The 12,532-nt window shown below is 47.1% G+C and overlaps 1 protein-coding gene across 1 annotated transcript; it reads left to right on the top strand.

Moving 5' to 3' along the window:
- The first annotated feature begins 247 nt into the window (after positions 1-247).
- On the top strand, positions 248-7,580 carry OSR1 (odd-skipped related transciption factor 1). Its single transcript, XM_014956760.1, has 3 exons — positions 248-366; positions 5,763-6,455; positions 7,022-7,580. The coding sequence occupies exons 2-3, from the start codon at positions 5,809-5,811 to the stop codon at positions 7,155-7,157; spliced, it is 783 nt and encodes a 260-aa protein (XP_014812246.1). The 5' UTR covers positions 248-366; positions 5,763-5,808; the 3' UTR covers positions 7,158-7,580.
- The last annotated feature ends 4,952 nt before the right edge of the window (positions 7,581-12,532 follow it).

Below are 12,532 nucleotides of genomic sequence, written 5' to 3'. Positions count from 1 at the left end.
TTTTTTCCCTTTTTTTTTTTTTTTTACCTTCATTTCTAGAAGCACCATGAAGCTTCCCTCGCCAGCCTTTGATTTTTGTGAAATCATTTGTCTTTCCTGTCCTGGAAACAAAAGGAAATCCGGTATCTGGAAAAGAAGAAAGCTAGCCTCAATTTATGAGCCAAGCTTGATTTTATCAATGTCCTAGCAAACTCTGCTTATTTTTTTTCAGTGATAGATGAACAGCAGTAAATCAAAAGCTTTTTTTTTTTTTTTTTTTTTTTTTTTTCTATTATTATTTTTTTTTCCATTATTTTATTTTACCAGCTCCAATTTAGCCCAGGATCTTTTAACTGCTGCCAGCGGTGGAGCACAGATCGGGATTAGGTAAATAAAAAGAACAACCCATTTTGTTTGGTTTTTTTGTTTTGCCAAGCCTCAGGGGTTGGGGGTATCCATCCAAACACCTCATTTTCTCTCCCCCCCTTTCTTCCTTTCCCCCCATCCCCTCCCACCATCCTCTGGATGGTGCAGAAGTGGGGAAACTGTGGTTCACGTGAGGAGGACTGTTCTCCTCGGGGCGGGCGGAGGGCTGGGGGAAGCCTTCACATAGGGCTCGGATATTTTGCTGCTATTTAAAGACTTGTCTTCCCCTTTCAAAGTTGTTTATCCCCCCTTGCGGAGGAGCTGTGTTTTTAACCCGAGCTAAAAATGACACATACGAGCTGCAAAACAGAAGCCTGAAGGTCCTTTATGGACTTGAACGTTCAGCTTCTCTCCTCTCTATTCTTTTCTTTCTTTTTCTTTCATTTTCTCTTCTTTCTGTTCTCTCTTTCTGTCCTTTTCGCCCTTCTGTTATACTCCATTTTTAGCGTTTTAGGGTCCGAAAAGCCTTTTCTATTTCCTCTCAAGGCCATAATAGAAATGAATCTGGTGTTTATATTTGTCTGAACGGATCAAAACAAGTTCAGCCTAGGAAGAGACCGAGCTTCTCTCGAGGCAGAGCCTATAAAGTGTCAGTGCAAAGCCGAGGATTAGGGTCTAGTTGTTATAGTTGGCTTTTGGGAGGGAAACTATAAAACCGGAGGGTTTTGAAGATTACCGTAGCGCTGCGGGAATTGTCCGATCAAAGGCGAGCGGGGCAGGAGGGGGAGAGCCGCGTACCGGACAGGTGCACAGTCGGTCCAGTTTAGTAAATCCGAAGCCAGTCGAGAAAAAGGGCCAACCCTCTAAAACACCCCTGAGCCGGGGACCCCGCGGCGGCAGCACCGCGCTGCTCCGCTCTGCTCCGCGGCGGGAGCCGGGCTGCGGGGCGGCCGGGCCGGGGATGCGGGGTCCCTCGGGGGGTGTCACCCCAAAAGTTTTACCACCGTGGCCGTGCGTGTTGTGGCCGTGGGAAGCAAGGAGAGCAGAGGGAAGAAATCCTCCCTTTCTCCGGGAGAGAGGAAGAACGATTTATTCGTGCGCAGGGGAGGCAGCCGGGAGTTTCTCTAGGGAGAAAGCGAGAAGGAAAATCTTCTGCTGGGGGCCTTCCCGCACCCGAGGGGATTAAAAAAAAAGCACACACGCGAAACCCCTAAACCAACCTAAAAACTTCTGCAGGGGGAGGACTGAGGAGCCTGGCCCCCGCGGCCGCCCCGCCGGCACCCACCCGCGCCCGCCTCCCGCCCGGGGAGCCACGGTCCCACCGGGACCCGGGCCCAGGGATGGTTTTGTTGTGTTTGTTTCTCATAAAGGCTCCCCCGGGCAGTGTAGCGATCTCTGGTGCAGGCGGACCCCCGTTATTTTTTATTATTATTATTATTATTATTATTATTATTATTGAGAGCTTAAAATCCGCCGCATTCATCCGCGTTCGCACCGGTGGTCTGGGGAAACTTGTCAACACCGATTTCGTGATAAAACGTGAATGATGATTTTATAAAGGATGGACCGGAGGTATCCAAGGCATATGCTGACTGAGTCCTTCCAGTCCTCATTAATGTTAGCAATTAACTCTTTCACGCTCAATTAGCCCCGAATAAAGCTGCTTTAATAGATTCTGCACACTTCATTAATACTTTGAATAAATCTGTGCTGAACGATGCACTTTATTCCCCAAGAGCACCACGCTCGAATAATGCGGAGCGAAAGGGCAATTTTATTCCCTTTCCAGTTAGTTTCCCAAACACAGATAAATTGTAAGCTCCATTTCCTCGCTTAAACTGATAGGAAGGGAAAATCTCGTCCCCTCAAAGGGGACAAAATAAGTAGCCGACCTGGTGGCAAAATGCTGCACACCGATGGGATGCAGCCGAAAGGACAGGGCTACCAGACTTTAAAGGATTCAGGCAAAACAGGGGGACTTTTTTTTGACAGATGAACCTGATTGCTGTAGTTTGAGGCTATCCCAAGAATGCAGCATTTTATGCCCACTACTTTATCATGTTTGTAAAAATAAGCAACGTTCTCAGGGTAATTTACCTCCTCCATTCTCCCATGTGGAACTAATTAGCAAACCTCATTATTTATGACTCAGGTATTTAATGTAACAAATATCCCTTTCAAAGGACACATCGGAAATTGATAATTCAAGGTAGAAAGGAAAAATACCGACTAGCCACAAGATTGCTTAAAAATCCATTTAATTCCCCCCCCTTGCTATGCTACCAGCAGAAATACGGGTGGTTTTTTTTTTTTTTTTTTTTTTTTGGCGTGTAGGAGAGGCAGAATTTAATCTGGAAGGTTAAGATTACAATGGTTTTAAAACAATGGCAACTGGACAATAGCATTACCGTATCTTCAAACAGGACAAAGGGTAAGAAAGCTGGAGACAGATGTAGTCTTTCAAGTTTATGATCCTATTTTGCAGGGTAAATTTATCTTGGCATGAGTGGGTTTTGTTTCAGTCAGAACACAAGTGGTTTGTTCTTAATTACTCACCGAGCTAGTTTGTGTTAAAAAAGAAAACCCCGCACAGTTTTATTGTGATGGGGGAATTCAAGCAGAGAACTCGCGGGGTCGTCTTCTTTAAAAAAATAAAAATAAAAAAGAAGCCCCGATAACGATCTGTTTACATGAAACAGAATTAAAGGTGGAGGTGACACCGAAATCAAAGAAACATTGATCTCTCTGCGGGCAAGCGGGAGAGCGGGGAGTTACTGCGCCGTGAAACACGTTCGCTTTGATGTCCCGAAGAGAGGGGACTTCTTTATGAAATACTCTGCTCTTCACCTATATTTTTGACTATGCCGGTCGCACAGAGCAAAAGTGTAGTTTACATTTCTGGAAAAGTGCCAAGAAACTTGTAGTAACGTGAACACTCTACTCCCACCTCCCTTTTCCTACTTATTTTTTTTCCTCTTTTTCTTTCTTTTCTCCGTTTTCTTTTCTTTCCTTTTCTTTTCTTTTATTTTTCTTTTCTCTCTTTTTATTTTATTTTTTTCTTTCTTTTTTTTTTTTTTTTTTTTTTTTTTTTTTTTTTTTTTTTTTGAGTAGTAAAAACATTCTAGCAAAAAACTGCGGACGCAATGGATGCTATTATGACCCGATTGTATTTCTCCTTGGTTTCTGCCTCCTTCTTCATCAGGAAAATGGAAAGAGAAATTTTTAAATGCTATCGAGCAACAATTTACCCAAATTAGCGTAGTAATTTTTTGCTGATATATTCCATATTGAATGTTTTCTAAGTATACAAAGAAAGAAAGGTGTTAAGCCCAGAAGTTAACTCAGTTTGCAATAGTATGTTTCTTGCTTGAGAGATCTAGGGCCACCTAGACAGGAAAATAGACACGGAGCCCTTGTGACAGACAGAAACAGACGTTTCAGGTACCAAGCTTGGGGTGTTTTTTGCGTACTTTTCTCTCGGGGTCATCAGTTGAGATATTTGTGCCATGAAGTGAACATGTCTAGTGTATAGGCAGCACTAACAAAATAAAAAGCATTTCCCCAGTTAAATAACAAAACAGTCCAGTTGGTTCATCACCCTTAAATAGTATTTTTTCTTTAAAAAAAAAAAAAGTGAGGGAAAAAGGGAGGAGAACGTAATGTGTGCATTTTTCAAACAGCCAAGATCCAAAATGTATCCAATTAAAAAAGGTAAAATGTCACAATCTCTTATTCTGGGTCATTGCGATGGAATTCCTCTAAGGTTTGGGTCTCTCTTCCTGCTGCTGATTTATGTAAAGCGGTGTGAAAGGTGGATCTGGCTTATAGAGCTGCTCAGAGGAAGCTTCTCCCTCTCACACCCTCCCAGCCACAGCTCCTCGGTCCAGGCAACAGCCCACATATAAATCAGATTTGTTTCCCTGGTCTTTAGACCTCTTCTGCCACCAGTTTCCACCTCTCCAGCCCAGAGGGACAATTACTACTCTGCAGCACTTTACTGCCTCCTTTTCTCCAAAGGGCCTTTACTCTTCATGTGGGGATGATCTGACCCTCAAGGCTGAGTACTTAGTCTTACTGGGATCCTGTGGGGATCTTATGAGAACCCGGTGAGGACTTTATGGTGATCCTGCTGGAAAACATCCCCACTGAGGATGAATCCCAGGGCTAGCCACAGGAGAATGAGTTTGAGCTCTGTGCTGCAGGGTCAGGAGGAGGCTCCCTGGGCTGCAGGGCTGTGACGCCTCCAAAAGCTGTGGGTGCTGTCTCGCACCCACAAAGAGGGGAAGCTGCATCCCCACCACCAGCCCTTGGGAGGCATCTCCTGCCAAATCGTTGACAGCAGCCTGGGCTGAATTTGCAGGCAAGGACCAGACGCGCCTCGATGCTGCTGCCTGGTAGCGTTTTGTCTTTCGCTTTGTGGGGTGGAATGGGTAGGGAACTGGCCCAGAGGAGAGGCTGGGGGCTTGGCAGGACCCTGAAACGCAGAGAAAAGTGGTGGCACCCAGGCCAGGGAAGGGCTGCAGCCCTGCGGCTCTGCAGCTGGTGGGCTGGGTGTCCCCATGGGAAGGGTCCCTCCAGCCCTCGCCTTTTTTTGCAGTTTGAAGGGTTCTAATTAAGCGATTGCCTAGATTAGGACGTGGGCTTGAAGCCAGGCACTTCCCCCTGGGGAGAGCAAATGGCACTTCAGATTTGTTACCCGAACCCAGCATTTTCCCATTTCTTTTTGCAGTACATTAGAGGAAAGGCTGTTGGCTGGTATTCCCTCCTCGCCTCCCCTGTCCCCCCCCGTCCCCCCCCCCCTCCAAAAAATAATAATAATTGTGTATTTTATTTTTTAGAATGAGGGAGGATGTGCAGTTCTGAGCACCCAACTGCCTCCACCACCCCAGAGGCAGATTTGGCTAAGGCCAGGTTGCAGGCAGCTGAGCCGCCCAGGGGCAGCGACCTCTCTGCACCCTGGTCCTGAGTTACCTCAAGGGTCAGAGCTAAAGGCAGTTTTTGTGGACAGACATAGTGGGCAGTATCCAACTATTTTCTAAAGGCTGAGGGTGCTCAGGAAGGGATTTTACATTTCGTGGGAGAAGCCTGAGCTTTGTGGGCCAAAACGGCATCTCTTCACTGTCCCTGCGCAGGGGATGGTCGGAGGCTGACGTAGCACAGGGATGCTGTTGCAGGGGGTGAATGATTGTGGATGGGGTACAAATTTTGTGCGTGAGGGATGGGGAGAGGGAGGGTCTGGAGCCCTATGGGGATACACTCACAGCTAAGAGCTGGTCAGGCCTCTCCAAGTCCAAGGCAGCTTTCTCCTGCGGCTTTGGAGAAGACTGTTAACAAGGGGTGAGGTGAGAAGTACCCTCTGCTTTTATTTTCATATAAATCCAGCTCTCCTTCTTCCCCCCTCCATCTTTATTTTCCAGATCTTTTCCTCCCCTGTTCCCAAGATCCTCCTCCTGAGCGGCCACCATGGGAAGTAAGACCCTGCCGGCCCCAGTGCCTATCCATCCTTCCCTCCAGCTCACCAACTATTCCTTCCTGCAAGCGTTCAACGGGCTTCCCACCGTGCCCTCTGACCACCTCTCCAACCTCTATGGCTTCAGCGCCCTGCACGCCGTACACCTGCACCAGTGGACTTTGGGGTACCCGGCCGTGCATCTGCCCCGCTCCTCTTTCTCCAAAGTGCCCAGCGTGTCGAGCCTGGTGGACGCACGGTTCCAGCTGCCCACCTTCCCGCTCTTCCCACATGTCATCCAGCCCAAGCAAGAGGCCACCAACGTGACCCTTAAAGCCAAACCCCGCTTCGACTTTGCCAACTTAGCAGTGGCCGCCACACAAGAGGACCACTCTAAACTGGGACAGGCAGACAATCAGGGCTCACCCCCAGGGCTGGGGTCTTTGCTTGAGGTGACTAAACTCTCTCCAGAGAAGAAACCCACGCGGGGAAGGTTACCATCCAAAACCAAGAAAGAGTTCGTGTGTAAATTCTGCGGCAGGCACTTCACCAAGTCCTACAACCTTTTGATCCATGAAAGAACCCACACCGATGAACGGCCCTACACGTGTGACATTTGCCACAAGGCTTTCAGAAGACAGGATCACCTAAGGGATCACAGGTAATGATTCTTCTTCCCTTGTCCTTTTTTCCATGAGTATCTGTGCTCTCTCAGTTAGCCACCTAGACTCAAGAAGACACTTGAATGAAAAGTCACGTCCCTGGCCAGTCGGCAGTTTTCCCCTCTAGGTTTTCCTCTGCTGACTGCTGGTGGAGGAGCCCGGATAACTCCCTTTGGAAGACAAGTCTGTTGTTGTACTCTGTCTCCCTGCAAAAATGGCTTGCACAGCCTTCTCCTTAGCTTCCACAGATTTTTTCCACCCTCCGTGTGCATGGTCTTGTGCCCTCTGTCTTTGCGATGATTCAGAGGTGTCATGAAGACACGCAGACTGATAACCTTAAAGTTAGAGAGAAGTTTTTTAACACTAAGAAAGGAACTCTTGTAAGCTTTCGGCACCCCCCTCTCTTCTTGCACACACGCGTGCAGATGATGACCTGAAAGCCGCGCTCCGGCATCCGCGGTCTCAGCAGTAGATGTAAATAACTTCTGTGTGTTCTCCATCAGGTACCTCACTCCTGAGTTCAGGCTGGTTATTTCTGACATCTTGATTGTTTTTCTCTCCCTAGATATATCCATTCTAAAGAAAAGCCTTTTAAGTGTCAAGAATGCGGGAAAGGATTTTGCCAGTCCAGAACGCTAGCTGTCCACAAGACACTGCACACGCAAGTAAAGGAACTGAAACCTGCCAAACTTAAGTGCTGAATCTCCAGCTTCTATGAACTTTTCCTCCCCTTCAGACTTTACACCAAAACCAGAGCAGAAACAAAACTTTCAGGATGGGAGCACTGAACTTTGTGTTTTGTTTTTGTTTGTACTTTAAGAAGAGCAAAACCCGCGCCCCCTGCCAACCCCTGCCAAAGCATCTAACTTCCTAAGTCGTGGGTGAAAAGATTATTTTGCATTTGAAACATACATGAATGAGGCAGAGAGTGCTAGCTGACTTGTGTGGCTTTGATAAACTTTATGCCAAAAGGTGGTGCTCACGTGTTGGACAGGAATCTCTTTAAAACTAAACAACAACCCACAACTCCCCCCCTTCCAAATCCCAACAAAACCCCCCAAAATCCTAGCTTCCAAAAGTATTACCTTTTTTTTTTAAAAAAAAAAAAAAAACCCAACAAAAAAGCAAACCAAACCCCCAACCTCTTATTTTATATTTTTTTTTTTTTTTTGACTGTATAAAGCTTCTTATTTTTACACTTCAGGAAATACAGAGAGTTCCAGAAGACAAAAAAGCAAACCCAACCCCCCACCTCTTATTTTATATTTTTTTTTTTTTTGACTGTATAAAGCTTCTTATTTTTACACTTCAGGAAATACAGAGAGTTCCAGAAGACGATTAAGAACTGAAACGGTGGTTTCTCATCACAGCACCATTAGGACAAGGAGAAGGGCAACTTGCAAATATCATTTGCTAGTTTTTTTTTTCTTTAAAGGAGAAGATAATTAATGCTTGGAAATTAACTAAATCTCTCAAGTGAAGAGTCCTATCATGCGCTAGAAAGCACATCCAGATCTTAGACCTGCGGGTCCCCAGTGTGCGGGACAAATCAGCGCTCATGGGACACGGAGACCTTTTTTTTTGGCCTTGTGGTCTAGTGTGCTGTGAGGAGGTTTGTAACTTGTGGACTTATTTAAAAAAACCCGGAGGAAAGAAAGATGACAATACATCAAATTGACGGTATGCACAACGTGGTTTTAGTGGTACTTTAAAGTCTTCATGCGTCCTGATGACAGAGAACAAATCTCAACCTGAGAGCGTATTTTTTTAAATGCTGGCTTTCTGAACAGTGTATTCAAATTAAGAGACATTCCAATAAGTTTTGTTTATTAAAAAAAAAAAAAAAAAAAGTTGTATGGCTGTTTGGCACTTTATGCTGATTATTGGTAATTGACATTTATCACTGGATTGTGTGTGTTTTTTAAGTATTAAAATAAATCGTTATTTTACAGGCAAGTTTGCATGGACTACTTATGTGTTCATTTGGTTTCTGGTCTTTTCCCTAGCAAACCCTCTCGGTCAATATTCAGAACTTTTTTTTTTTTTTTTGAGTTAACTTGGTATTTCCTCAGTGCTTGTTTCTACCAGCCTTGGAAAGTCTGGATCTTTCCTTTATGCATAAGCTTTCCCCTTCCTCTCTTCCATTTTATTTTTCTTTCCCTTTAATTTTATTTTCTTTTTTTTTTTTTTTCCTTTTTTTTTTTTTTTTTTTTCCAGGCTGGCAAAAGTAAACAGATCTGCAGGGAGTCAAATAATTTTGCTGCTAGTGTGGAAAAAAAAAGAAATCGTCTTGGGTAACTAAATCTTGGGTATTAGCTGATAAGATTAGGTGTCAGAAGTGTTATAAAACAAATCAGATGAATGATGGCCAAACTGTTGCTGCTTTCACAGCCTGAAGGCGCTGCGGGGAGACCCGCCTTCGCACACCCTTCCCTTCTCCTGTCAGGAGCGGGCATTTTTCAGTCGCATCTTCGGCCGGTTCAGCGCTGATTGGGGCGGCCTTTGATTCCCGGCAGCTGTCTTACATCAGAGATGTTTATTCCACTGCGAAACCGCTTGGGATGGAGACGGGGGAGAGCTCCCAGGGCTGGGGGATCCGCCTGAGCCTTTGAAGCGCCTCTTGCCCTCCTTTCTCGCCCCCTCGGCAAACCCTAAACCCTCTTCTCCCTCTCTCCCCACCCCCCGTCACAAGCCACTTCCCCCCCGCCATAAGAAAAGCCTCCCGCAAATTAGCGCGGCGACACGTTCCCAAGAACATGGGATCTACCCCGCGGTTCCTGCGCGCCCGAAGAGCGGATGCTTGGAAGCCGCAAAGCCCCTCGGCCCAAAGCGGTTCTTTTTGCCCCCTTTCCCCGCTCCGCTTTTAGAAAAAAAATATTTCTTTATTTGGTCAAGGAATCCTATCAACGACAGGGGGAAAAGTTGCAGTTGTGAGCCGTTTGAACGTGAGGGGAGGTTCTCCCCCCACTTTTTTATTGGACGCCGTTTGGAGCGCATCGTAACTGATTTAAAGGCACTTGCTGCGGGCGTGCTGCGGAGCCCACCTTCGGCGCGGGAAAGCCCTTGGGATGCGCAGGGTGCCCAGATGGAGCCTCTGGTCCATCCCGCTCCGGAGGCCGCGACAACGGGCAGGGTTTGAAGCCAGCTCGCTTTTTGCTTTGCTTCCCGCCCGCGTTCCACACCGCGTAAAGGCTTTCTCGGTTTTGTCTTAAAAGCCATCTGAAAACCAACCGCTCGGCACAAGCAAGGAGCGCGGGAGCGGAATCACCCGCGCCTGGGCTGGCCCTCCGCGCTTTCGACGCCGTGGGGCGAGCGCGGAGCTCTGCGCGCCGCTCCGCCGGGCGCGTTTTGCGCGGAGCCCGGCGGGAGGAAGGAGAATCCTATCGCTCTTTTGGCCTGGCTTTTGCCGAGCCGGAGCGGGCTGCGCTTTTTTCTCGGCAGCGTCTCTCGGGGGCAATTTGCGCTGCCTCTCAGGGTTCCCCCCACGCCGCCCCCGGCTTCTCCGCTGGGGTTTCGCTGCCTCTCCTTGCGCAAGCCCAGCGGGAGCGGTCGCCTCGCCCCGCGCGGGTCGCTGCCTGCGGAGCTCTCCCTGGAAAAGGCCACCCGCCCCCGCCAGCGCGTCGGGCGGGTCCCGGCTGCCGCCGGCGTGCGCCGCTGCCGGGACAAGGGGCACGGCATCCCGCGCCTCTCCGAGGACCGACCTGCAGCCCCGAGCGCTGACACGGCGCGAACTGCCGGCCTAAGGGCTGGGTGGTTCGTCTCGTCTTTTCTCCTCTCCTCCCCTCTCTCCCCCCTCGCCCCGCAACGTGCATTTCTTCTAAAGGGAGATTCGGAGAGAAAACGCCCGATGAACTTCACCGTCTCTCTTGTGGGGCACAGAGTAAAGGAATAGGGATGCTCCCGGGGTCCTGTCGTGGAGGGACAAAGTGAAGGGCTCTGTCGCTCCGAGCCAGTCGTTTTCAGAGGTCGTGACTATTAGGCAGAAATCCGAGTCGGGTCCACAGGGAGGGAGGAAGGGAGGGATGCAGGGAGGGTAACTCCACTGAGGCTTTCCCACGGTTGCTCCGCCATCTCCCTAACACCAGGATACTGAAACACCCGTGGTGAGGTAAGAAACCGTGTCAGTTACTGGTTCCTGGGAACCATTATAACTGTGGGGTCGCAAAGGTGGAGAAACTGCTCCTCCCAGCTGGGCATGAGAAGTGTTTCATCTGCAAAGGCTGAAGCCTGGTGATCTGCCTGCCAAGAATTTCCTTGGACATGTATTTTTATGTGCAATTAAAAAAAAGAATCCCCAGAATTGACATAATCAGAATTATGGATGTATTAAAACTACGTGTACATACTGAGCACAGGACGCACACGCAGCCTCTTAATGTCATTTGTACTACTCATATACGTGTGTGTATTTCCTCTTCCCAGAAGGCCACTTTCAACCTCGTGCAAACAAAGGCTATCTCTCTGGTCATGCTCTCAGCTGCACTGTTGAACAGTTTGCCTGTTCCCTCCAGTGTTTTGAATTTTGCTAGGCAGTATCAGTTCAGTGATTCCAAGGAAAGCAAAGAAGAGATGAAATCATGACAGTCAGAAGAGATAAGTCGTACCAACCCCCAAAATAAATGAAAGAAATTAGACGGGAAATGTGCCTTTTGAATCAGGATCACAAATAATTTAAATGATGAATTACCTCCCCTTTCTTTCTTTTTCTTTTCTCTCTTTGCATGTGTTTTAATCCGACAGTCATCCAGCGAATAAAACTTACTTAGGCCTCTATCTGCCAATTGAGAACTGATTCTGTTTTCACAGTTGCTTTATATTTTGCGTTTTCATCATAAAAACATCACTGAATGGGAGATTGTAAGAGTAAAAATGAGGGCACCTGACTCTAGTTGTCTCTTCCTGCAAGATTTACAAGGGAAACACAGATTTTTTGTTTTTTTTTTTTTTTTTTTAACCATTTCCAGTTACAGGAGAAAATGTAAAGATGTCTTGGCACATCTTTCTCTCTATTTTCCCCTCCTTTGCATTCCAGTCATTCTTTTTCTGCCCATAAACTGTTACTACTCCATAAGAGCCTGATTCTGCACAGCCTTCTCGGCCTGTTTTTTTGTTGGGTGCAGGAAAAAATCCTGTCAGATGGGGTCTTCAGTGTACATTCATAAAACAGAGCAAAAGCCTCTCTCAGAATGTGCACTGGAACAGCAAATAGTTACTTTTCAGCTGTGGATTACATGTGCCTCTGAAAAGGGAACCACAAATCATTGGGTTTTTAAAGGTTCCGCATGAGTTGTATATTAATCCCAGTTTCCCTAGGGATGGATTAATCCCAGCTTCCCAGTTGTGTGGCTACAGACAATGTTGATGGTGTTGGGGGCAGGGGAGAAGGGAGATGGGGAAAGGAGAGGGAAATTAAAAAGATATATCACAGGAATACATGGCCTAAGTGGCGAGGAGCCATAAGTACTTAAGTTTCAATACCTCTTCTACCTCTGTCACCACATGTGAGCCGAAGCAAATCACTTCAGCTCCCTGTTTTGGTTTCTTCATCTGTAAATTGGGGATAATGCTGCTGCTTTTGCTCCCAAGAGGCCTGGCACACTCGTGTAGAAAGTCCTGCTCAGCCCTCAGCGGTGAAAGGAGATATTCTGATTTGTACCTGGGCAGCTGAAAGCAGTGGCTGATGTGGAAGATCTAATGGAGTGTGCAAGACAAATTTATATTCACGTGTAATTCTTTTTCAGCCCTGGCAGTTTTGTTGAGAGATGGAGTCCTAGAGCCCAGCATGCATTTCTTCTCTACATTCCTATGCAATGACTAAACAGGAGGAATGGCATGGGCCAAATTCATCCCTGGTGGGACTCCAATGACATCAGTCATCTTTATAGGAGTTTTTTGAATGAAGTCAATTGGGTTTTACGAGGACTGAGTTTGGCCACATGCATATTTAACTGCTCAGAGAGCTGCAGCAGCGAAGGAAGCTCTCCTTGTCTTAGAAAGAATCACTTCTGAGGCCGGGAGACACAAACTAAGCCATTGACCTGTTTTACACAGTCAGGTTTACCTTATTTAAACTCAC

This window comes from Calidris pugnax, unplaced genomic scaffold, assembly GCF_001431845.1.
Source record: "Calidris pugnax isolate Ruff unplaced genomic scaffold, ASM143184v1 scaffold171, whole genome shotgun sequence".
Lineage (NCBI taxonomy): Eukaryota > Metazoa > Chordata > Aves > Charadriiformes > Scolopacidae > Calidris > Calidris pugnax.
This window is presented reverse-complemented; position numbering and strand designations above follow the sequence as displayed.

Excerpts from the sequence above, each read along its gene's own strand:
- OSR1 (XM_014956760.1), top strand. The coding sequence starts at position 5,809 with ATGGGAAGTAAGACCCTGCCGGCCCCAGTGCCTATCCATCCTTCCCTC. Across the intron at positions 6,456-7,021 it reads GATCACCTAAGGGATCACAG|ATATATCCATTCTAAAGAAA; the intron begins GTAATGATTCTT and ends TTCTCTCCCTAG.